Below are 19,634 nucleotides of genomic sequence, written 5' to 3' on the forward strand. Positions count from 1 at the left end.
ACATATAAAGGGTGTTTTTTGGGGAAGGTAGAGGAAACACATTATAATAAAGTGTTGCAAAGGAAATAAAGGAACAAGAATAGGCTTCTTAGAGGTTTAAGCTAGGACCTGAAACTTATTATACTTTATATTCTTTTAAATGAAAAATATACTAAATTTAAAGTGGCTGAACAAAATTAAAACGTTTTCCTTTCTTTGCTTGCTAAATTGAGTTTAAAATTTTTAATGCAAGTGTAGAGAAAATGTTTCCATATACTGCTGTTAGAAATATAAAGTCTAAGCCACAGACTTTAAAATGTACTTAATCATGCATGCATTTTTATTCAATTATACTTTTAGAAACTAATCTAAGAAAATATTCAAGAATGATTCACTAAGATATTAATAACAGCGTTATTTATAATATAGAACAAACAGAAAAATGATTATGTCTAACAGTAGGGAGTTAAATTATGACAACTCAGATTATAGAATAATATGCACCCATTAAATCAGAGTACTTAATGATAGGGAAAAAATTAATATTAAGTGAAAAAAGCATTATAAAACAGCATGCATAATAAACCCTGTTTTTATTTTTTGAAATATATTTATGCAGAGAAATACAAAGGAAGAAGACACACAAAAATGTTGATAATGTTACCTTTGGATAGGACAATTTTTATTTTCTATTAATATTTAGTCTCTAATTTTTAAAAACAATAATGCATTATGTGCATGGTTAGAAAACAATGCCATTAGAAAAATAAAGTGGCTCAATAGTATTAGTTCAATAAATACTATGAGTTTTAAGAAGGGACTACTTTTTGCTATTGGACTACCAAAAGGTATGCCTCCTCACATGTAGTAATGTTTGACACATGGATCAACAGAATGAATAATGACCTCAGAATATTCCAACATTTAACTTCACTACTGCCATTTATTCTATTAGTCATTCTTAACTAATGAATATCCAAATCATTTGCTAATTAGCACTTTTAAAAGTCACTACCTTTGGGTGAGGGTATGTTCAAATTGAGCCCTGTGTGAGAGTGCCCTCTGGTGGTTTCAGCAATAATGCTTCATCAATGAGGTGTGTGACTCCACCTCACCAGTGGAAATTTGAGAACAAGAACTGAGTAGCGAGTTTTTCAGAAAGCTAAATTTATTTAATTTAAAGACCCATCCTGTTAGAGTAGGAGACTAAGAGACAGGGCTGAGACTGTATCAAGGGCTTGAAGATTGGTGCAGGTGTTAAAGTAAACAACACTTAAACAAAAGGGGTGATAACTGCAGGCAAGAACTGGCTTGTCAGCTATCTCTGCCACCTCACCTGAACACTGGCTAATTACAATATCATTTACATTGTGGTTTTAAGATTTCTCCACCTTTAAAATCACCATGACAATTCTAAGACAACCATATAAAGTATGACAATTGGAGGGAACCCAATTCTAGGAAGTACTACCCAAAGTTTTAGCAAAAGCCAACTCTTTCACCTTGAATATTCCTCCCTTTAATTAGTAAGACTACAAAAGATCTAAGACCACTTCCTCTTAGTGCATCTGCTCCCTTTCAAGCCCACCCACACTCTTTCCTGAGAGTTTACTTCTGCATTCAATGAAGCTTGTCCTTGCTTGGCTTATGTGGTGTATCCTGAAATTCTTTTCCATGACAAACACCAAGAACTTGGAGAAACCTCCACTTGGAGGCTGGTAACAATCCCATTTTCTGTAATTTTAAAGTGTCTGTAAAAACAGACAAATGAATGGACCTTTCATAAAATGTTAGCGATGGTGGATAATAGGTTCCTATCCCTAGGTTGGGGGGTTGGGAGTGGGGGAGCAGCAGGGAGGTGATGCTAGTGATGGAATACGTACTTATTTATTTAGCAAAATTAAAAATCAGTAACCCATGAAAACCAAATTTCCAAGAGCTACAGTGTTAATCTATATTTCCAGTACAATAAAGTCAAAATTAATTCTCCAAAGCATTGATGTATGAATATGTGGTTTGGGCATCTTAAGAGTTGAACAATCCCTATTTAGTAGATCTTTGTACTTAGAAGAAATGAAAATCTTTGTCATTATATTTTGGTTTTTTTAGTTCTTTCTATATTTATAACATATCTAGAATATATAAAATTTTGGATATAAATCAAACTGAAAGAAAACCAATCACTTTTCCAGGATCCACCATCAACACAGACTGTTAAATATTTCTGATTTATCAAGTTCTATCAAATTGTTTTTTCTTTAATCTTTCAAAAAATAATAATGAAAAAAGTACACCACTTAAAAATATTTCCTTTGAGTAACAGGATGACCATTATTATTTCCTTTACTCTCTCACTATTCACTATTCCTCATGTTTACTGGCCACTTTTACCTTTAGCTAGAGTTTCTTTATTAAAAGAACTACATTAAATAGACTTTGAATGATAAATTATTTTTCACATCAATTTTACAAATACTGGATCAGGAATATTTCACAAGTTTAAATAAAGCATCTTTCCACCTTCTTAACCACTTCGGTATGAGTGTCGACTATAGTCGATAGCCACAGATGAACACACACAGCCGAGCGTCGACTTTAGCTGACAGCCATGATATGAAGGCACACAGCTGACCCTCGACTTTAGCCGACAGCCATGATATGACTTTTCTAATTTTTCATTTATCAAAATAAAATTGTGAACATTTAAAAATAACGTAATAAAAACATATTTGTAGGCCGGGCGCCATGGCTCATGCCTGTAATCCTAGCTCTCTGGGAGGCCGAGGCGGATGGATCGTTTGAGCTCAGGAGTTCGAAACCAACCTGAGCAAGAGCGAGACCCCGTCTCTACTGTAAATAGAAAGAAATTAATTGGCCAACTAATATAGAGAGAAAAAATTAGCCGGGCATGGTGCTGCATGCCTGTAGTCCCAGCTACTCGGGAGGCTGAGGCAGGAGTATTGCTTGAGCCCAGGAGTTTGAGGTTGCTGTGAGCTAGGCTGATGCCATGGCACTCACTCTAGCCAGGGCAACAAAGTGAGATTCTGTCTCAAAAAAAAAACAACAAAAAACCCATATATGTATATGTTACCTATTCTGATTTACATTACAAGTAAAGCTGCCTATAAAGTAAAACAAACTTTCAGTGCTTTAAAGCTTTCCTCATCACACAAGAGATTCGTCCATCAGTGCACAGCACAAACTAACATGCGGAGTATGAGTGCCGGCTGTGGGCAAGGTTTCGCAGCCGGTAAGCGCCGACTGAAGTGGTTAAAAGATTCCTCACCTCCTAAATAGAAATCACAGAGGCAGCAATACTATTAAGGATCACATACAAGCTGGTAGTGACAAGCAACAGCAGAATAATTTATTAACATTTTCATAACACTAGTTTAGTGATATTAACATTTTAATCACAGAGCTGCAGCTGTTTGCTTGTGCTCTGAAGCTAGCATAATTTTTACAACAATCAGAAAAAAAATCCCAAAACAAATTATATAATAGTCTATTTACAAAAATCTCTAGGAAAGCACATTCTAAGGTAAAAGAAAACCACCCTGTGTCGTTGTAATGTACTAAAAAAAAGCTTTGGAGCATGACAGTTTGGATCCTGTCTTTCCCACTGGTTAGGTAAGGTTCAAGTCATTTAGTCTTATCTGTAAAATGGGTCCTTCTTCAAAGTCTTATCTGTAAAATGATGGTCCTTCTTCAAAGATAATTTTGAGAATTTAATAAGAATGTATGGAAAGGGCCTAGCAAATAGTAGAAACTGATTAAGTGTAACTAATTTAATTATTTCCTAGGAGCCAATCGAAACACTGTAAGATTTTATTTCTGGGTAGATCTCAACAGCTTATTCTCAAAGGCATTTTAAAAATCCCCTTCAGGAGAACAGTGTACAATTTTATTAATTATATTTATACTATTAATAATGTTTGATTAAAATTAGTTAAATGTAAAAATACTTAATACTAGACACATAAAAATATAATGGGGTTATATCTCAATAAACCCATCATAAGTTGAAAATATTATAAGTCAAAATGCATTTAATACACCTAGCTTACTGAACATGATTGCTTAGCTTAGTCTATCTTAAATGTGCTCAGAACACTTATATTAGCCTAAAGTTGGGTAAAATTGTCTAACACAGAGCCTATTTTATAATAAAGTATTGAATATCTCATATAATTTATTGATGTTCTACTGAATGTGTATGGCTTTTATACCATCAAAGAGTCAAAAAATTGTAAGTCAGGGACCATCTGTAAATGAAAGACTTTAATATCGCAAAAGAAAAAAAAGATGAAATAGGTTTCTTTAAAGGAGAATGTCAAATCCAGACTTAATATAAAGAAATGCACATTCTAATATATGAAAAGACATTTTATTATTACTATTTTACTGTATAACATATTAGTGAATACACCAGATTACATTTCCTCAAATGGCAAATGAGGGGCATTTCTCTCTGATTCCCTGGAGATCCTCAATATTATCTGTCCTTTGGAGGATTCAGTTTCTTACGACGAATGTGATACCTTGAAAAGAAGAAAATAATGGGGATAAAACATTTTTTTTTTATTCCTTTGATCCTGGTATGGGATAACACAATTTTAGTAAAAGTTACTCCTGTAAAAATCTAAATTTCTATGATTATTTTCTTGTTACTAAAACTATTTTTTTTTAAATCAATGAAACTTAATAGTTTATACTGGAAGAAATGCTCCATCACTTTTGATTTTTTTCATGCTCTCTTGAGCCCATGCATTCAAGGTTGCTGTGAGCTATAATCATACCACCGCACTCTTGCCTAAGTGACAGAGTGAGATCTCATCTCTAAAATAAATAAATAAGCAAATGAAACTGTGTCTAGGTCTTCAAATCTGTTCCCTACTGATGGGAGTAGCTAATTTTTTTTTTTTCCCTCCATGGGAAACTATTAAAGTAATTCTTTAAATAAAGTAGTACTGTTATTCAAGCATTTATAAGATTGCTCCATATTTTAGAAATTTAGAATTATTTTCCAGTTCCTTCCTACTTTCTATCTAGTCTTCCCTCCATCCTTTTCTTTCAACATAGTTTTTTACCTTTAATGGAGCTATGTTAACTTTCTTTTTTCTTATTTAGGGAGTAGTATGAGAATCAGGATCATTTATTCATTTTATTTTTTTTTTTTTTGAGACAGAGTCTCGCTTTGTTGCCCAGGCTAGAGTGAGTGCCCTGGCGTCAGCCTAGCTCACAGCAACCTCAAACTCCTGGGCTCGAGCGATCCTTCTGCCTCAGCCTCCCGAGTAGCTGGGACTACAGGCATGTGCCACCATGCCCGGCTAATTTTTTATATATATATCAGTTGGCCAATTAATTTCTTTCTATTTATAGTAGAGACGGGGTCTCGCTCTTGCTCAGGCTGGTTTTGAACTCCTGACCTTGAGCAATCCGCCCGCCTCGGCCTCCCAGAGAGCTAGGATTACAGGCGTGAGCCACCACGCCCGGCCATTTATTCATTTTAAAGTAAGTGAGCATCTACTGTATGCCAGGGCGCTACTTCTAGATACTAACAATTCTGTAGTACACAAAACAAGACAAAAATCCCCACTCTCATGGATCTTACATTCTAGTGCAAGGGATAGGAAAACAAGATAAATAAGTAGGCCAGGAAAGTCTTCATTGAGTAAAAACTTGAAGGAAGTGAGAGAGCTAGCTTTAGTGATATTGGGAGAAAAAACATTCTATGCAGAGAAACCGCAAGTATAAGACTCTGAGGTGGAAGGAAGGGCATGTTCAAGGAGCAAGAAGGAGGCCATGTGGCCAGAACAGAGTGAACAAGGCAAAGAACAGTAGGACACGAGGGTAGAAAGGTAACAGAGAAACAGATTATGTAGGTTCTTGTAGGCCTATGGTGAGGTAGGAAGCTGTTTAAGGGTTTTCCATAGAAAAATTACAAGAACTAACAGAAGTTTTAACAGGGTTACTCGGCTGCTATGCTATAAACAGACTTCCAGGAAGCAAAGACAGAGTGGGCAGACCAGTTAGGAAACTATTTCAATAAAACAGGCAAAGGATAGTGATTTAGGCCAGCACAATGGCAGAGGGAATGGTGGTAAGTGTTCAAATATGAATATATTTTGGAGACAGAGCTAACAGGATTTGCTGATAGACCAGACGTTCGTTAAGTGTAAGACAAAGAGAAGAGTCATGAGTGGTATGAAGCCTTTGGCCCAGGCAGCTAGAAGAATGGAGCGGGCATTAACTGAGAGAAGGCTGCAGGAGAAGCTGGTTTGTGGGGGACCAGCAGAAACAGAGACACATTAAGTTAGGGATGTCTATTACATATGCTGAGTAGGCAGTTGGATATAAAAGTCTAGAGGTCAAGGGAGAGGTCTTGAATACATATTTGGGAGCCATCATCATGCAGATGGTATTTAATGCCGTGAGCCTAGATAAGATCACTGTCCTCAAGAATGGTACAGAAAAGAGAGGTCCAAAGACTGATTGATTGTCGGGGCACCCCAAAATTTAGAGACAAGGGAGATGAAAAGAAACCAGCATGAGAAATCAAGATAGCATATGAACTTTAGACATGTAAAAAGAGTTTCAATAAAGTTATTAAGGTTGAATTAATGTAAAAAGTAAAGGACACACCATTAGGAACTCTGAAGTACTGCTAAAATTATGTGTTCTAGAAAGAATTATACTGGAAGGAATGCTTCATCACTTTTGATTTTTTTCATGCTAACTAAGGAGGGCTGAAGAAAGGAAGAAGAACTTGTACAGAGATGCTGGCAACTGAGGGCACAGACATGGCTTGCTTCCTGAGTAATGGCAACATTAAAGACCAAAAGGAGATACCTCAGGGGCAGCTGTGGGGAACAATGTAATTTAGAATTGTGTCCTCAACAACTATTTACTATTACAAATTTTTAAATTTACAAATTTACATTTACTGAATGTAAATTCCTGTAGGAAGCACAAAATAAATGGACGTGCATAAGATTTACCTTCCAAAGCATATGTTTGAAGCCCCAGGACTTCAGGTTAACATCATGTAATGGCTAAGCTAGTTTGTTTCCATTACTTGTAATATCATCACACAGGAAATAGCAGAAGTGTCATTATATGTGCTGTTTTTAAAAATAAACTTTGCACAGCTGAATATAAAAATACTCATTCAGGCAAAGGCAGAGGGTAGAGAACTAAAACTTCAAATTATCCTAGGTTTCCTCATCACCCATCTCCCACACTAAGAATTCAAACAGTTCTAGTACCCAGCCTTGGTATGAAGCCCAAATCTAATAGGACTCTCTGAATTGATATCCCAAAATATGAAGGATAACCAGAATAGGAAAAGGCAAAATTCAATTCACAAATTTAATAGTAAAGACTTAATTTTAGATTTGATTTAGACTTGAGATGATCTAATCAACAATGGTCATTGGCCACTGACTATTGCAGAATCAACTCTGCACAGTCATGCTAGCTTTACTCCCAGTCTGCCCACTTTGGGTGAGGCCAATAATTAGATGCAGGTGTCATCAAGACTGAATGGGGTGGGGCAACACCCTTAGATCATTCAGGATTTGCTGACCTTGATTAAGAATCTGATAATGAGAACGATCTTAACCCACCTGTGACCTACCCAGATAAACTGGAACTGGATAAACTCATATAACCTGATAGCTGAACTCCAGAAATAAAACTTCCAAGAATCACTGGGAAATTTACCAGTGGACCATTCCCAAAACTACTATAAATAAATTACCATTTCAAAGAGGAACTGAACACCTTGACGAAGCTATAAAGATAATTAGGAGAGATATTATTCCATCAGATAGTAACTTAGCACCCATACATTGTATTAAGGATGCCATGCTAGAAGTCTTGTGGAAAATTACAAAACAGAAGATGCATTCCTAATGAAGAGAGAATAATCCAGAGAAGAAGTAAACAAAACAACTATCTACAAATATAAAATTAACAGATACCTAATAAATTACAGTTTATATAGTTGTGCTAACAGGGGTAGTAACTATTCAAACTGAATATTATCAAAGTTTCAAGAAGAAAGTAAGCTAAGAGTGAATGGCAGAGGAATAGTGAAAGTACTGAAAATCAAAGCATAAAGCATTTAAAACAGCTTCATGTTGAAATGAGAGGGGGCACTGAGGTCAGATTGGATAAAAAGGAAAGCCTCAATTATATGCTATCTATAAGAAATCCACTTTAAAAATAAAGACAGAGAGGTTAAAAGTAAAAGAATAGAAAAAGATACATCAAGCAAATGCTAATCAAAAGAAAGCTAGATAAGCTATATTATACTAGACAAAATAGATTTCAGAATAAAAAATGTTAGCAGCAGTAAAAAATTTTAATAAAGTGTCAATTCATTAAGAGGACACAACAAAAATATACATATATACTTCTGATAACAAAGCTTCAAAATATATGAATAAAAATAGATAAAAGTGAAAGGAGAAATAGAAAAATCCACAGTTACAGTTTCAGATTTTAATATTCTTCTCCTAATAATTGATTAAATAAAATGAAAATTAGTAAGGATATAGAAAACAACACTATCAACCAACTAGACCTAATTGATATTTTTAGAACACTACACCCAAGAGTGGCAGAAAATATACTTTCTTTTCAAATGCACATGAAATATTTACCAAGATAGACCATAATCTAGGCCATAAAACAAGTCTCAATCAATTTTAAAAGACTGAAATCACAAAAAGTGTATTTTTTTATCAGAACGGAATTTAACTAGAAATCAGTAATAGACATCTGCAAAGTTTCAAAATATTTGGAAATTAACAGCTGCTAAATAACCCATGAGTCAAAGAAAAAAGGAGATAATTTCACAAGGGAAATTAGAAAACATTTTTAACTGAATGAAAATGAGATCTAAACATACCAAAATTTGTGAGATGTAGCTAAAGCAGTGCTCAGAAGGAAATTTCTAGCACTAAATTGCTTAAATTAAAAAGAAGATAGGCTTCTAAATTATGAGCCTTATGAAAGTAGAAAAAGAGGCTTCTTCAGAGGACCTGATAGCTCTTTTGCAAAGTGACAGCAGAGGAGACTATACTTATGCATAGTTTAAAAATACTTTTTAAAAAGGTGCATTTTATACCTTTTAATAAAAACTTATTTAAAAAGATATTACATATCCCCAGTTATTAAATTCATAATGGGTCCCATTCTTTTGATTGCTGTAATTTAAGAATTTTGAAATGTTTAGTAAGTCATCTTTCTATATACTGAAGTTTTTAAAAAATGGTAAAAAAAGAAAAAGAATGGTCACTGACATCTAGAAACAAACACTTGCAAATGGTTTACATTAATCCAAAATACATAGGTATACAATAAATATTTATTCAATGATTAGTGATTACACACAGGCTTATTTAAAATTTAGAAAGATGACTGGGTGTGGTGCTCATGCCTATAATCCTAGCACTCTGGGAGGTCAAGGAAGGAGGACTGCTTGAGCTCAGGAGTTTGAAACCAGCCGGAGGAGCAAGAGCAAGACCCCATCTCTACTAAAAATAGAAAAATTAGCCGGGTGCTATGGCATGCACCTATAGTCCTAGCTACTTGGAGACTGAAGCAGGAAGATCACTTGAGCCCAGGAATTTGAGGTTGCAGTGAGATGATGACACCACTGCACTCTACCTGGGGTGACAGAGTACGACTCATTCTCAAAAAAATAATAATAAAATAAAATTCAGAAAGATGATGCATCTGCAAGGACAACACATACAGGTAAATTTTTTCTTTATGCACATAAATTAGTATCGGGGGTTTTTCTGCAGAGCTCTTTATTAGGATAGATATTGGACAATCAATTTCATCTAATTAAAGTCTGCTTACAATTGAAAGTGCCTAGTAATTTTGATGGGGAAAAAAATACCAGAAGATTAATTAGCAGCTGAAAGCTAATTAGTAGTAAGATTAAGTAAATAAGATTAAACATAGGTAGGGTACTAAACACAAATGTCTAAAGACAGCATGCTTGGTTTTAAGACGCCTAACAGTCTTCCTGTCTTCAGTCTTGCCCCCTTCAAATTATATATCTTTAGAGGGTTTTTATAATTTCAGTGATTTAGTAATGAACAATGCTTACAAAAGATTGTAGCAATATGGAACATGCAGGAAGGAAACAGGTACTAAAAGCCACTATAGAAGAAGTTTAAAGAAGGCTTGAACTCAAATATCTAGGTAACAGGATAGAAATAAAAGGTAAACATGAAAGATGTTGTAAATTAGAAAAAGAAATTTTAGAATATGGAAATGACTTAAGATATAGGGAAATGAAATGGTTTCCTGCTTTATTTTCACATGCCCTAACCTTACAAAGGTAGGGACAAATCAAAATAGCATGCATAAACAAAGCAGGTACTAAATAAGAAAGATAAACCAAAGAAGGAGATATAAAATAGAAGCAGAAATTGAAAGAGTATGTTGGCCAAATTTTTTCTTGGTAAATTGATATGGAAATATCACTTGTATTATAGAGATTGTTAAGAGAGGGGCTTTTTTAGACAAGAAAAGGAAAGCTATGTTTTAGTATAGTAAATTAATATTCTTGGTTCCTTACAATCTGAACTACTAGCAATTTCCCCAGCTCACTTTATCTGCCACACCGTTTCCTCTACCTGTAGAGCTTTTCCCCCATGGAAATGGGTTAATTCCTAACCATCCTTCAAAGCTCAATCATACTTGATTTAATTGTTTATTTACTCTACTATCTTCCCTCCTTGACTGTAAACAACTTGCAAACAGGGATTTTTTTTTTTTTTTTTTTGAGACAGAGTCTCACTCTGTTGTCCGGGCTAGAGTGCCATGGCGTCGGCCTAGCTCACGGCAACCTCAAACTCCTGGGCTCAAGCAATCCTGCTGCCTCAGCCTCCCAAGTAGCTGAGACTAAAGGCATGCACCACCATGCCTGTCTAATTTTTTCTATATGTTTTTAGTTGGCCAATTAATTTCTTTCTATTTTTTTTTAGTAGAGACGGGGTCTTGCTCTTGCTCAGGCTGGTCTCGAACTCCTGACCTCAAGCGATCCTCCCGCCTCGGCCTCCCAAAGTGTTAGGATTACAGGCGTGAGCCACCATGCGCGGCCAGGGATTGTTTTTGATCACCTAGAACTTAGTAGAACAATTTGATGAATGTATATTCATTAATTCTATAAATGTATCCTGCCATAAATGTGCCAGCCCAGTGCTAGTTACTAGATTACACAAGTGAAAGTAAATAATAACAAAGTTTGTTCAAATGAACAAATATAAACAACAACAAAAAAACACCTCATACTTTGGTATGGAAAAGATACATAAGAATGAAAAAAGAATCGAAAAAAGAAAATTAATTAAAGCCAGAGTCAGATAGCAGGTAAGAACTAATGGAATAAAATGCAAGTATTAGCAAACAGAAGGGCAATTGTACTTTCTCAAAGGAACTGAGAACAATACATACTGCCCAATCATTTGCTGCACCCAATTTTGTTTTGGTAATAATGCAAAATCTGTTAAAGAAATGGATAAGGTCTGAGGACATGATCAATTATTTATCAGGAAGATTAATGAAAACAATACACTAAATGACTATATCATAAAATAGAAAAACTTTCAGGAACTCTCACAAGTAAATTTCACTGAAATCTCTCACTGAATTCCCCCATTGAAACAAAGGGGAGACCAGGCATGGTGGCTCACACCTGTAATCCTAGCACTCTGGGAGGCTGTAGTGGGAGGGTCACCCAAGGTCAGGAGTCCGAGACCAGCCTAAGCAAGAGTGAGACCCCGTCTCTACTAAAAATAGAAAGAAATTAATTGGCCAACTAAAAATATATAGAAAAAAATTAGCCGGGCAGGGTGGCGCATGCCTGTAGTCCCAGCTACTCTGGAGGCTGAGGCAGGAGGATTGCTTGAGCCCAGGAGTTTGAGGTTGCTGTGAGCTAGGCTGACGCCACGGCACTCTAGCCCAGGCAACAGAATGAGACTCTGTCTCAAAAAAAAAAAAAAAGAAACAAAGGGGGAAAAGAGCAGCATTATTTCATTTCAGCTACATAATAGCGTTAATTTTTCCATGCAGAATATCACTTCAGAAGATTGTTAATGTAAAAAAAGTTACATGTTCCTTTAGCGTGTCTAGTGGGAGCTGAGGAAAAGAAAATAGAACTTACTGTCCACGAGGATACCAACGGTGCTTAGTAGTAAAGAACATTTTGCTAAGTTGTTCTATCATGGGTCCTTGCTCAAGGTTTTCACTTTTTTCTGCTAATCTGGTTTTTAGCATGTGATCATGTGTTTCTTCATTATTATGCACAGGATCTGGTCGAGGGATAGGCTATAAAATAATCAGTAACACACAGCAACAAAATGTAGGAATGTTAGCCAGCATTTGACTCAGTTTACAATAAAACAATTACCATACTTAGTAATTCATTACAGTACCTTAGGAAGAATAAATAAGTTATTGGAACAGCATTTCAACTTAGTTGCATTATTCATTGAAGAGTCAGAAATATTTTTATCACACCAAATTTTAGGTTTCTTTTCCAATACTAAAGTTCTTATTTTCTAAGATAATGATAAAGTATTTTAATACTTTAATACTAATAATAAAGTATTTATTACTTGTTTCTATTTCCCCAAAGTATAAATTATGTCTATTATTATTTTTTAACTTAAAAGTTTACAGTCTAGCTTCTGTATCATTAAGGTAAGAAACAATGAATAACTTTTCACTGAAAATGACATGTCTTATATCCAATGGAAGCAGGCACATTTTTAATGTTTTCATTTTAGGTGAATGAAATATCATCAAATAATGCTTTATGGTAATTTGAGTAGTTTTCCCCTAAAGATATTAGTTACTAAAAACCTCATCCCCAACACACATAAATGATACAACACATTCCTATCAGTAATAGTAGTTTACTAAAAACTTTAAGAACCACTGTCTTGTAGGGTCAAGTTACCTGTATTTTAAATATTAAGTGATATTTATGTACATAACAAAGATTATAGCATTAATATTATGTAATGCAATCATAAAGAAAATAACATAGCTATAATGATAATGTATATACCAAGACTGTAATATTGCCTTGCTTTACAAATCACCATATATATATCATAATACAATGAAAATCTGAATTTACAACCAGATAAGAAACAATTCAAACACAGATGTCTTCTTCACATTCACATATTATTATTGGCAACTACTGCTGTATTAAATGTTATAGCACATATAATACTTATATCTAGCTTATATGTACATGAAACAAGATCTCTTTAAAAAGCAATATATAAGTACATGGAGGTGGCACAATTGAGTAAGTACAGTCATGTGCTACACAATGATATTTCAGTCATGTATACAACAGTGGTTCCATAAGATTATAATGGAGACGTAAAATTCCTATCACCTAGTGATAACGCAGATGTCACAGCTCGAAGATGTCATAGTGCAAAGCATTACTCACATGTTTGTGTCAATGCTGGTGTTTAAACAAACCAACTACCAGTCATATAAAAGTATAGCACATACACTTATGTACAGTACATAATACTTGATAATGAACAATTATATTACTGGCTTATATATTCACTATACTATACTTTTCTATTATCATTTTAGAGTTCACTCCTTCTACTTATAAAAAAGAAAAAAGTTACTGTAAAACAGCCTCAGGCAGGTCCTTCAGGAGTTATTCCAGAAGGTGCTGTTCTCACAGGAGATGACAGCTCCATATGAGTTACTGCCCCTAAAGACCTTTCAGTGGGACAAGATATAGAGGTGCAAGACAGTGATAATGATGGTCCTGACCTTGTGTAGGTCAATGCTAATGTGTGTGTTTGTGTCTTAGTTTTTCACAGAAAAGTTGAAAAAGTAAAAAAATAAAGTAAAAAATAGAAAAAAGCTTATAGAATAAGGATATAAAGAAGATATTTTTGTACAGCTGTATAATGTGTCTGTGTTTTAAGCTATTCTAAAAGAGTCAAGGCCGGGCGCGGTGGCTCATGCTTGTAATCCTAGCACTCTGGGAGGCCGAGGCGGGCGGATTGCTCAAGGTCAGGAGTTCAAAACCAGCCTGAGCGAGACCCCGTCTCTACTATAAAAATAGAAATTAATTGGCCAACTAATATATATATATATAAAAATTAGCTGGGCATGGTGGCTCATGCCTGTAGTCCCAGCTACTCGGGAGGCTGAGGCAGGAGGATCGCTTGAGCCCAGGAGTTTGAGGTTGCTGTGAGCTAGGCTGACGCCACGGCACTCACTCTAGCCTAGGCAAGAAAGCGAGACTCTGTCTCAAAAAAAAAAAAAAAAAAAAAAAAGAGTCAAAAAGTATTAAAAAATTTAGGAGTTTATAAAGTAAAAATGTTACAGTAAGTTAAAGTAAATTTATTATTGAACAAAGAAAAATATTTATAAAATTTGGTGTAGCCTAAGCATACAGTGTTTATAAAGTCTACAATAGTGCACAGTAATGTCCTAAGCCTCCATGTTCACTTACCACTCACTCACTGACTCATCCAGAGCAATTTCCAGTCCTGCAAGCTCCATTCATGGTAAGTGCCCTATGCAGGTATACTATTTTTTATCATTTATACCATATTTTTATTTTACCTTTTCTATGTTTAGATACATTTAGATACACAAAACCATTGTGTTACAACTGCCTACACTGTTCAGCATAGTAACATGCTGTATGGTTTATAGCGTAGAAGCTACATAGGCTACACCACAGACCCTAGGTTTGTAGTAGGCTGTACCCTCCATGATGTTCACATAATGACAAAATCATCCAACGACACATTTTTTAGAACATGTAGTCATTTCAGCAACATATGACTGTGCTAAAGAGAGGCAAAGCAACAAAGGTATCAGTGAAAAGTGGAAAGGGAGCCGAGTAAGAGCCTTGTCACAGAGAACAGAATGTACTCTATGAGGGATAACAAATATTATGAGTAAAGGAACATAGGCAAGAACAAACAATATACAGGTAATACCTTTATTTTCCTAAACTATAAATTCTAAATTTTAGAAATACATTTTTAGAATATTAGTACTTGAATAAAACATACATTTGGCAGAAGTAGAAAGAAGAATCTTTTCACTTGTATCTATGGAAAAAACTCAACATCTTTTAGAGTCAAATGTGAGTGAATCACAAGAAAAACAAAGATGCAAATCATCTTAACCTTCTTAAAGCCAATCTCAGTTAATATTTCAGCATATGACCAGAACCTTTGTATGCAAAATTCTTTTCAGGACCCAAAGAGGAAAACCAACTCTAAATTTTAAGTCTGGTTTGAGGACATTTGTATACTGTTATGAACTATCTTTATGAGATTTGTAAATCTAGATTCAAAAAGAACATACTTTATTTTAATTAAAAAAGGTTTTCAAGAATATTTCTTATTCTACATCCCAATCTACAACTTATTTTTTGAAAAAAAAAAAAAAAAAATCCAGCTTTCCCATATGAATGTCTCTTAATCCTAAAACAGAAAACCCTTAAGCAAGAAGAGGGAGGGACAACTTTATTAATTTAATCAACAAATACTTATTGTGCACCTACCAAGTTCAAAGTGTTATTCCAGGTGCTAAAGACATAGCAAGGAGCAAAACACACAAGGTCTTGCCCTCAAAGTGCTTACATTTTAGTGGTGGGAGGTAGATAAAAAACAAGAAAACATCCAGTATGCCAGAAATTATAAGTGCTATTGAGAAAAGTAAATCAAAAGACAACAGGGAGTGACAGACGTACAACTATGTATGAAGGAGCCAAGGAAGGCCTCACAAGGTAACAAATAAGGAAAAAGATCTTAAGGAAAAGGAATAAACTATGAGGATTTCTAAGGTAAAAGCATTCCAGGCAAAGGACACAGGAAATACAAAGGCTCTGAGGGAAGAGCTTGCCTAATGTACTTGAAGAACAGTGGGGAGGCCAGTATGGTGGCAGTAGAGTGATGACTTATAAACTGATAGGAATGATTCCTTAAACTAGAGAAAGGAATATCGATAATGTAAGAGAGGAGACAATTGTTACAATAAATGAAACTCAACAAAGAAAGAAGAGGCAGGCATGTATGCAGGGAAGTGAGTATGACAGACCATAGCATGAATCTATGCTGGGTAAGGAGAGAGCGAGAATGTGTGAGATACATGAGGGAATGTGAAAAGTGGTTAGATCAATGGATGTACGTCCCAAAGGGGGGATGAATAATTTCTGGAGCTGGAAGGCTAAAAGGAATTAGTAGCAAGCCAGTGGACTTCTTGAAATTTAGATGGGGAGGGAAGAGAAGCAGTTACTGGTAATTAGAACATCTTCAGAGCATGTACATAGGAGTGGGTGGCTGAGGTAAGGAGAGAAGATCAAGTGAGAAGCCAGGGTTTTAGACATATCATCTACATGGATATTGAAATAACAAAAAATTAGGGCAGAAAGTGTTCGAGAGTGTGACAATAAGTTTAAAATCTTCAAGGAAGACTGGGCATGGTGGCTCACACCTATAATCCTAGCACTCTGGGCAGCCAAGGCAACAGGAAAGCTTGAGCTCAGGAGTTCAAAACCAGCCTGAGCAAGAGCAAGACCCCATCTCTACTAAAAATAGAAAAAAATTAGCTGGGCAACTAAAAATAGAAAAAAATAGCCAGGTGTGGTGGTGCATGCCTGTAGTCTCAGCTACTCAGGAGCCTGAGGCAGGAGGATTGCTTGAGCCTCCAGGAATTTGAGGTTGCTGTGAGCTAGGCAGACGTCACAAAACTCTAGCCCAGGCAACAGAGCAAGACTCTGTCTCAAAAAAAATAAAAAATATTTTAAAAATAAATAAAATCTTCAAAGAAGAGTGGAGGGGTAGGGGAAAAGAAATGACCTGGTAGTTGGTAGATGACAGTAATAAAAGATAATAGATGGTATAATTTGATGATAAAAACTACAAAGCTAGAAATTGTTTGGGAAGAGGAGAAATGGCCTGGATATGATAATGAGGAGCTACAGGAACACCTTCCCCACCTCTAGGCCCAGTGATAAAAGGGTACTGGACAGAAAACAGCAATTACTTAACAAGACTGCTGGGAAAGCAATGTCACTGGGGTATGGCCAGGTTTCTACAAAAGCCAGAAGGTGAAGGAAACATTCTGGAAGTTCTAAAAGTACAGTGGAAAAGTTTTGAGAATTGAGAAGGGTCAGATTCAGTGACGTAAACAGCCATATGGGGATGAGAGTCTGCATGCTGAGAAATGACCTGGCATTCTTGGTATAATTGCTAAAACAGGGCATGGGACCAAACATATACCACAAAATAACAATGGAAAAAGGCACAACATAGTGTGAGCTGGAGGGTTTACAGGCCAAAAGTTAGTGACTTAGACCTATTTTCCAAACACTGCCCAAAGAAATGAAATAAAAGAGGCACTGGATTAGTGCCTATGGTATCTGGCTAGGATACAAAACAGACAGACAAAACAGTTTAAAAAATGGAATAATGGGAGGCTGAGGCAGGAGGATTGCTTGAGTCCAGGAGTTTGAGGTTGCTGTGAGGGCACTCACTCTAGCCTGGGCAACAAAGCGAGACTCTGTCTCAGAAAAAAAAAAAAAAAAATGGAATAAAAATTAGGAAAAGAACAATAATCTGCTTGGTCAAACCAATCAGCACCCTGACCCTAATGATGATCTTTAAAAATAGATACCACTAAATATATCATGTGATGACTTAAATTATCGAATTATTTTCTCCTCAAAAAGCAAATCAAACATTACCAATTAGATGAAGGCTTAAAGAAATAGGAGAAAGCACTTCAAATATAAAATAATAAAAAGACTGGGTCAAACTAACATAAGTTGTATTAAAAACAGAAACAAAATCTCTTCTATTTAGAGCCTGGCTTTTGAGGAAATAAAGAAAAAATTAAACCAGGCCACTTAAAATCTATACCCATGCTGCCCATTAGAAAAAAACTAAATTAAAAAAAATTCACCCAACATTAAAAAGATTATCTGAATCAACACTATAAAAGTTATGAAACAGAACTCTAAAATATAAATTTTTTATAATTTTTAGATTATAATATGAGATAGTATGGGACATATATTTTGTAATTTTACACTGGATCTGATCCAGTGTCTGATCCTTAACCAGAAATCTATCAAGTTTTTTAGGCCCTAAAACTGACGCCATAATTGTGTTTAAATGATTCACTTTGTATACCAAGAAAATCTTTTTAGAAAGAAGATGAAAAGTCAGAGAAAAATTGTAATAGTAAAATAAAAAAGCCAAAAGAAGATCTAGACCAAATAAAGGAAATCAGACAACTCCCTTCTCTTTGAATACTGTAACAAAGTGTAAACATTTCTAACAGTAAATTAACAACTACAAGAAAGTTCTTCATACATACTTTTGTGTGTTCATATGGAATGTCCACCGAAGGATGGTAGCATACTATCGTCCTGCCATCAGATGTCAAAGCAAGCTCAACTTTGCTAAAAAAGAATGTCTTAGAAATGGAGTTACACTGTTTCAAGGCAGAATGATTATTCTTAGAGCTAAGATTAATAAATCATGAATTGCTGAAGAGAAGATACTACAGCACTGGATTGGCAAACCTGGTACCCACAACATAGGGGACAATTGAAGACCACCCACAGAATATGTCAGCTTAGCTACCACAACAGAGGTAGTTAAGAGCTAACAGAGGATAAAGTATTAGATTGTTTCACCATGATTTTAAGATTGAATACCATAACATGACTACAATGAACATTTAATCAACTGACTTTTGATGAAAGATGGAATTTTATATAATATAAAACATTTAATGTTAACTCAACCTTTCTAGGATCAAAAAATGTTACCTAGTCCAATCTCATCACTGTTTATCTTAGCACTCACTAAATGTACCATTAAAACTAGTGTCGAGAGGGAAGAAAAAATATTTTTATTAAAATTTGCAATAAAAACAATATAGCTTAAGAAAATATACTGTAGTTTCTACACATCAGACTGCTATAGAGAAAAAAAAACAATGTCATATGTTATTCCTAGTTCTTATCATAGTGACTGGTATTGAATAAGTACCAAATAAATGATGGTTAAATTAAATATTTGTAATTTAGGATTATTTAATGTCAAGCAAAAGATAAGATAAATAATTGCTTAAGCTAACAGATATAAACTGTAAGAGAAAACTAAAAAAAAATTAACTTTTTCAAAAAGCTAAAGCAAGCTTCAGGAAGAAAAGATAGTATTTCTAACAGCATGTCTGTCTTACAACAAGTTAAATATTCAATGAAACATAATGATTTTTATTTAAAATGTTTATAAGCCCAGATACAGGGTAAATAAGATCATTGAAATAATTTTTAAAAACAAAATTAAGTATAATCAGAAAAGAAAGCAGAAAACACCAAAACAAGAAACAAAATTAAATCATTTCAGATACAGCTACAACTCTTATTTTTTCAATTGAATTTTAATACATACCAATTATAGTCATCTGGTAGAGAAGAATATGTAGATTTATGACAAACACAAGATAAAGCTCCATCTGCAAAACCCCAAACAGTAAAATAGATTTAGTAAATTTGAGTATATGTTCACATATAAATTTAAAGCTAGTTTCACTCATTCAAC

General features: G+C 34.8%; 1 protein-coding gene across 4 annotated transcripts in view; it reads right to left on the reverse strand.

The window, feature by feature from the left end:
• Positions 1-3,323: 3,323 nt before the first annotated feature.
• MRPL42 (mitochondrial ribosomal protein L42) overlaps positions 3,324-19,634 on the reverse strand; it is a 37,189-nt gene continuing 20,878 nt past the window's right edge. For all 4 annotated transcript variants that reach the window (XM_020287928.2, XM_020287926.2, XM_020287929.2 and 1 more), the window contains 4 exons: positions 19,485-19,548; positions 18,400-18,484; positions 12,170-12,333; positions 3,324-4,520 (listed from right to left, as the gene is read on the reverse strand). In XM_020287928.2, the coding sequence (XP_020143517.2) occupies positions 4,475-4,520; positions 12,170-12,333; positions 18,400-18,484; positions 19,485-19,548 (359 nt within the window). In that variant the 3' untranslated portion in view covers positions 3,324-4,474. The remainder of the gene's footprint in view (positions 4,521-12,169; positions 12,334-18,399; positions 18,485-19,484; positions 19,549-19,634) is intronic.

This window comes from Microcebus murinus, chromosome 10 (assembly GCF_040939455.1).
Source record: "Microcebus murinus isolate Inina chromosome 10, M.murinus_Inina_mat1.0, whole genome shotgun sequence".
Taxonomy (NCBI): domain Eukaryota; kingdom Metazoa; phylum Chordata; class Mammalia; order Primates; family Cheirogaleidae; genus Microcebus; species Microcebus murinus.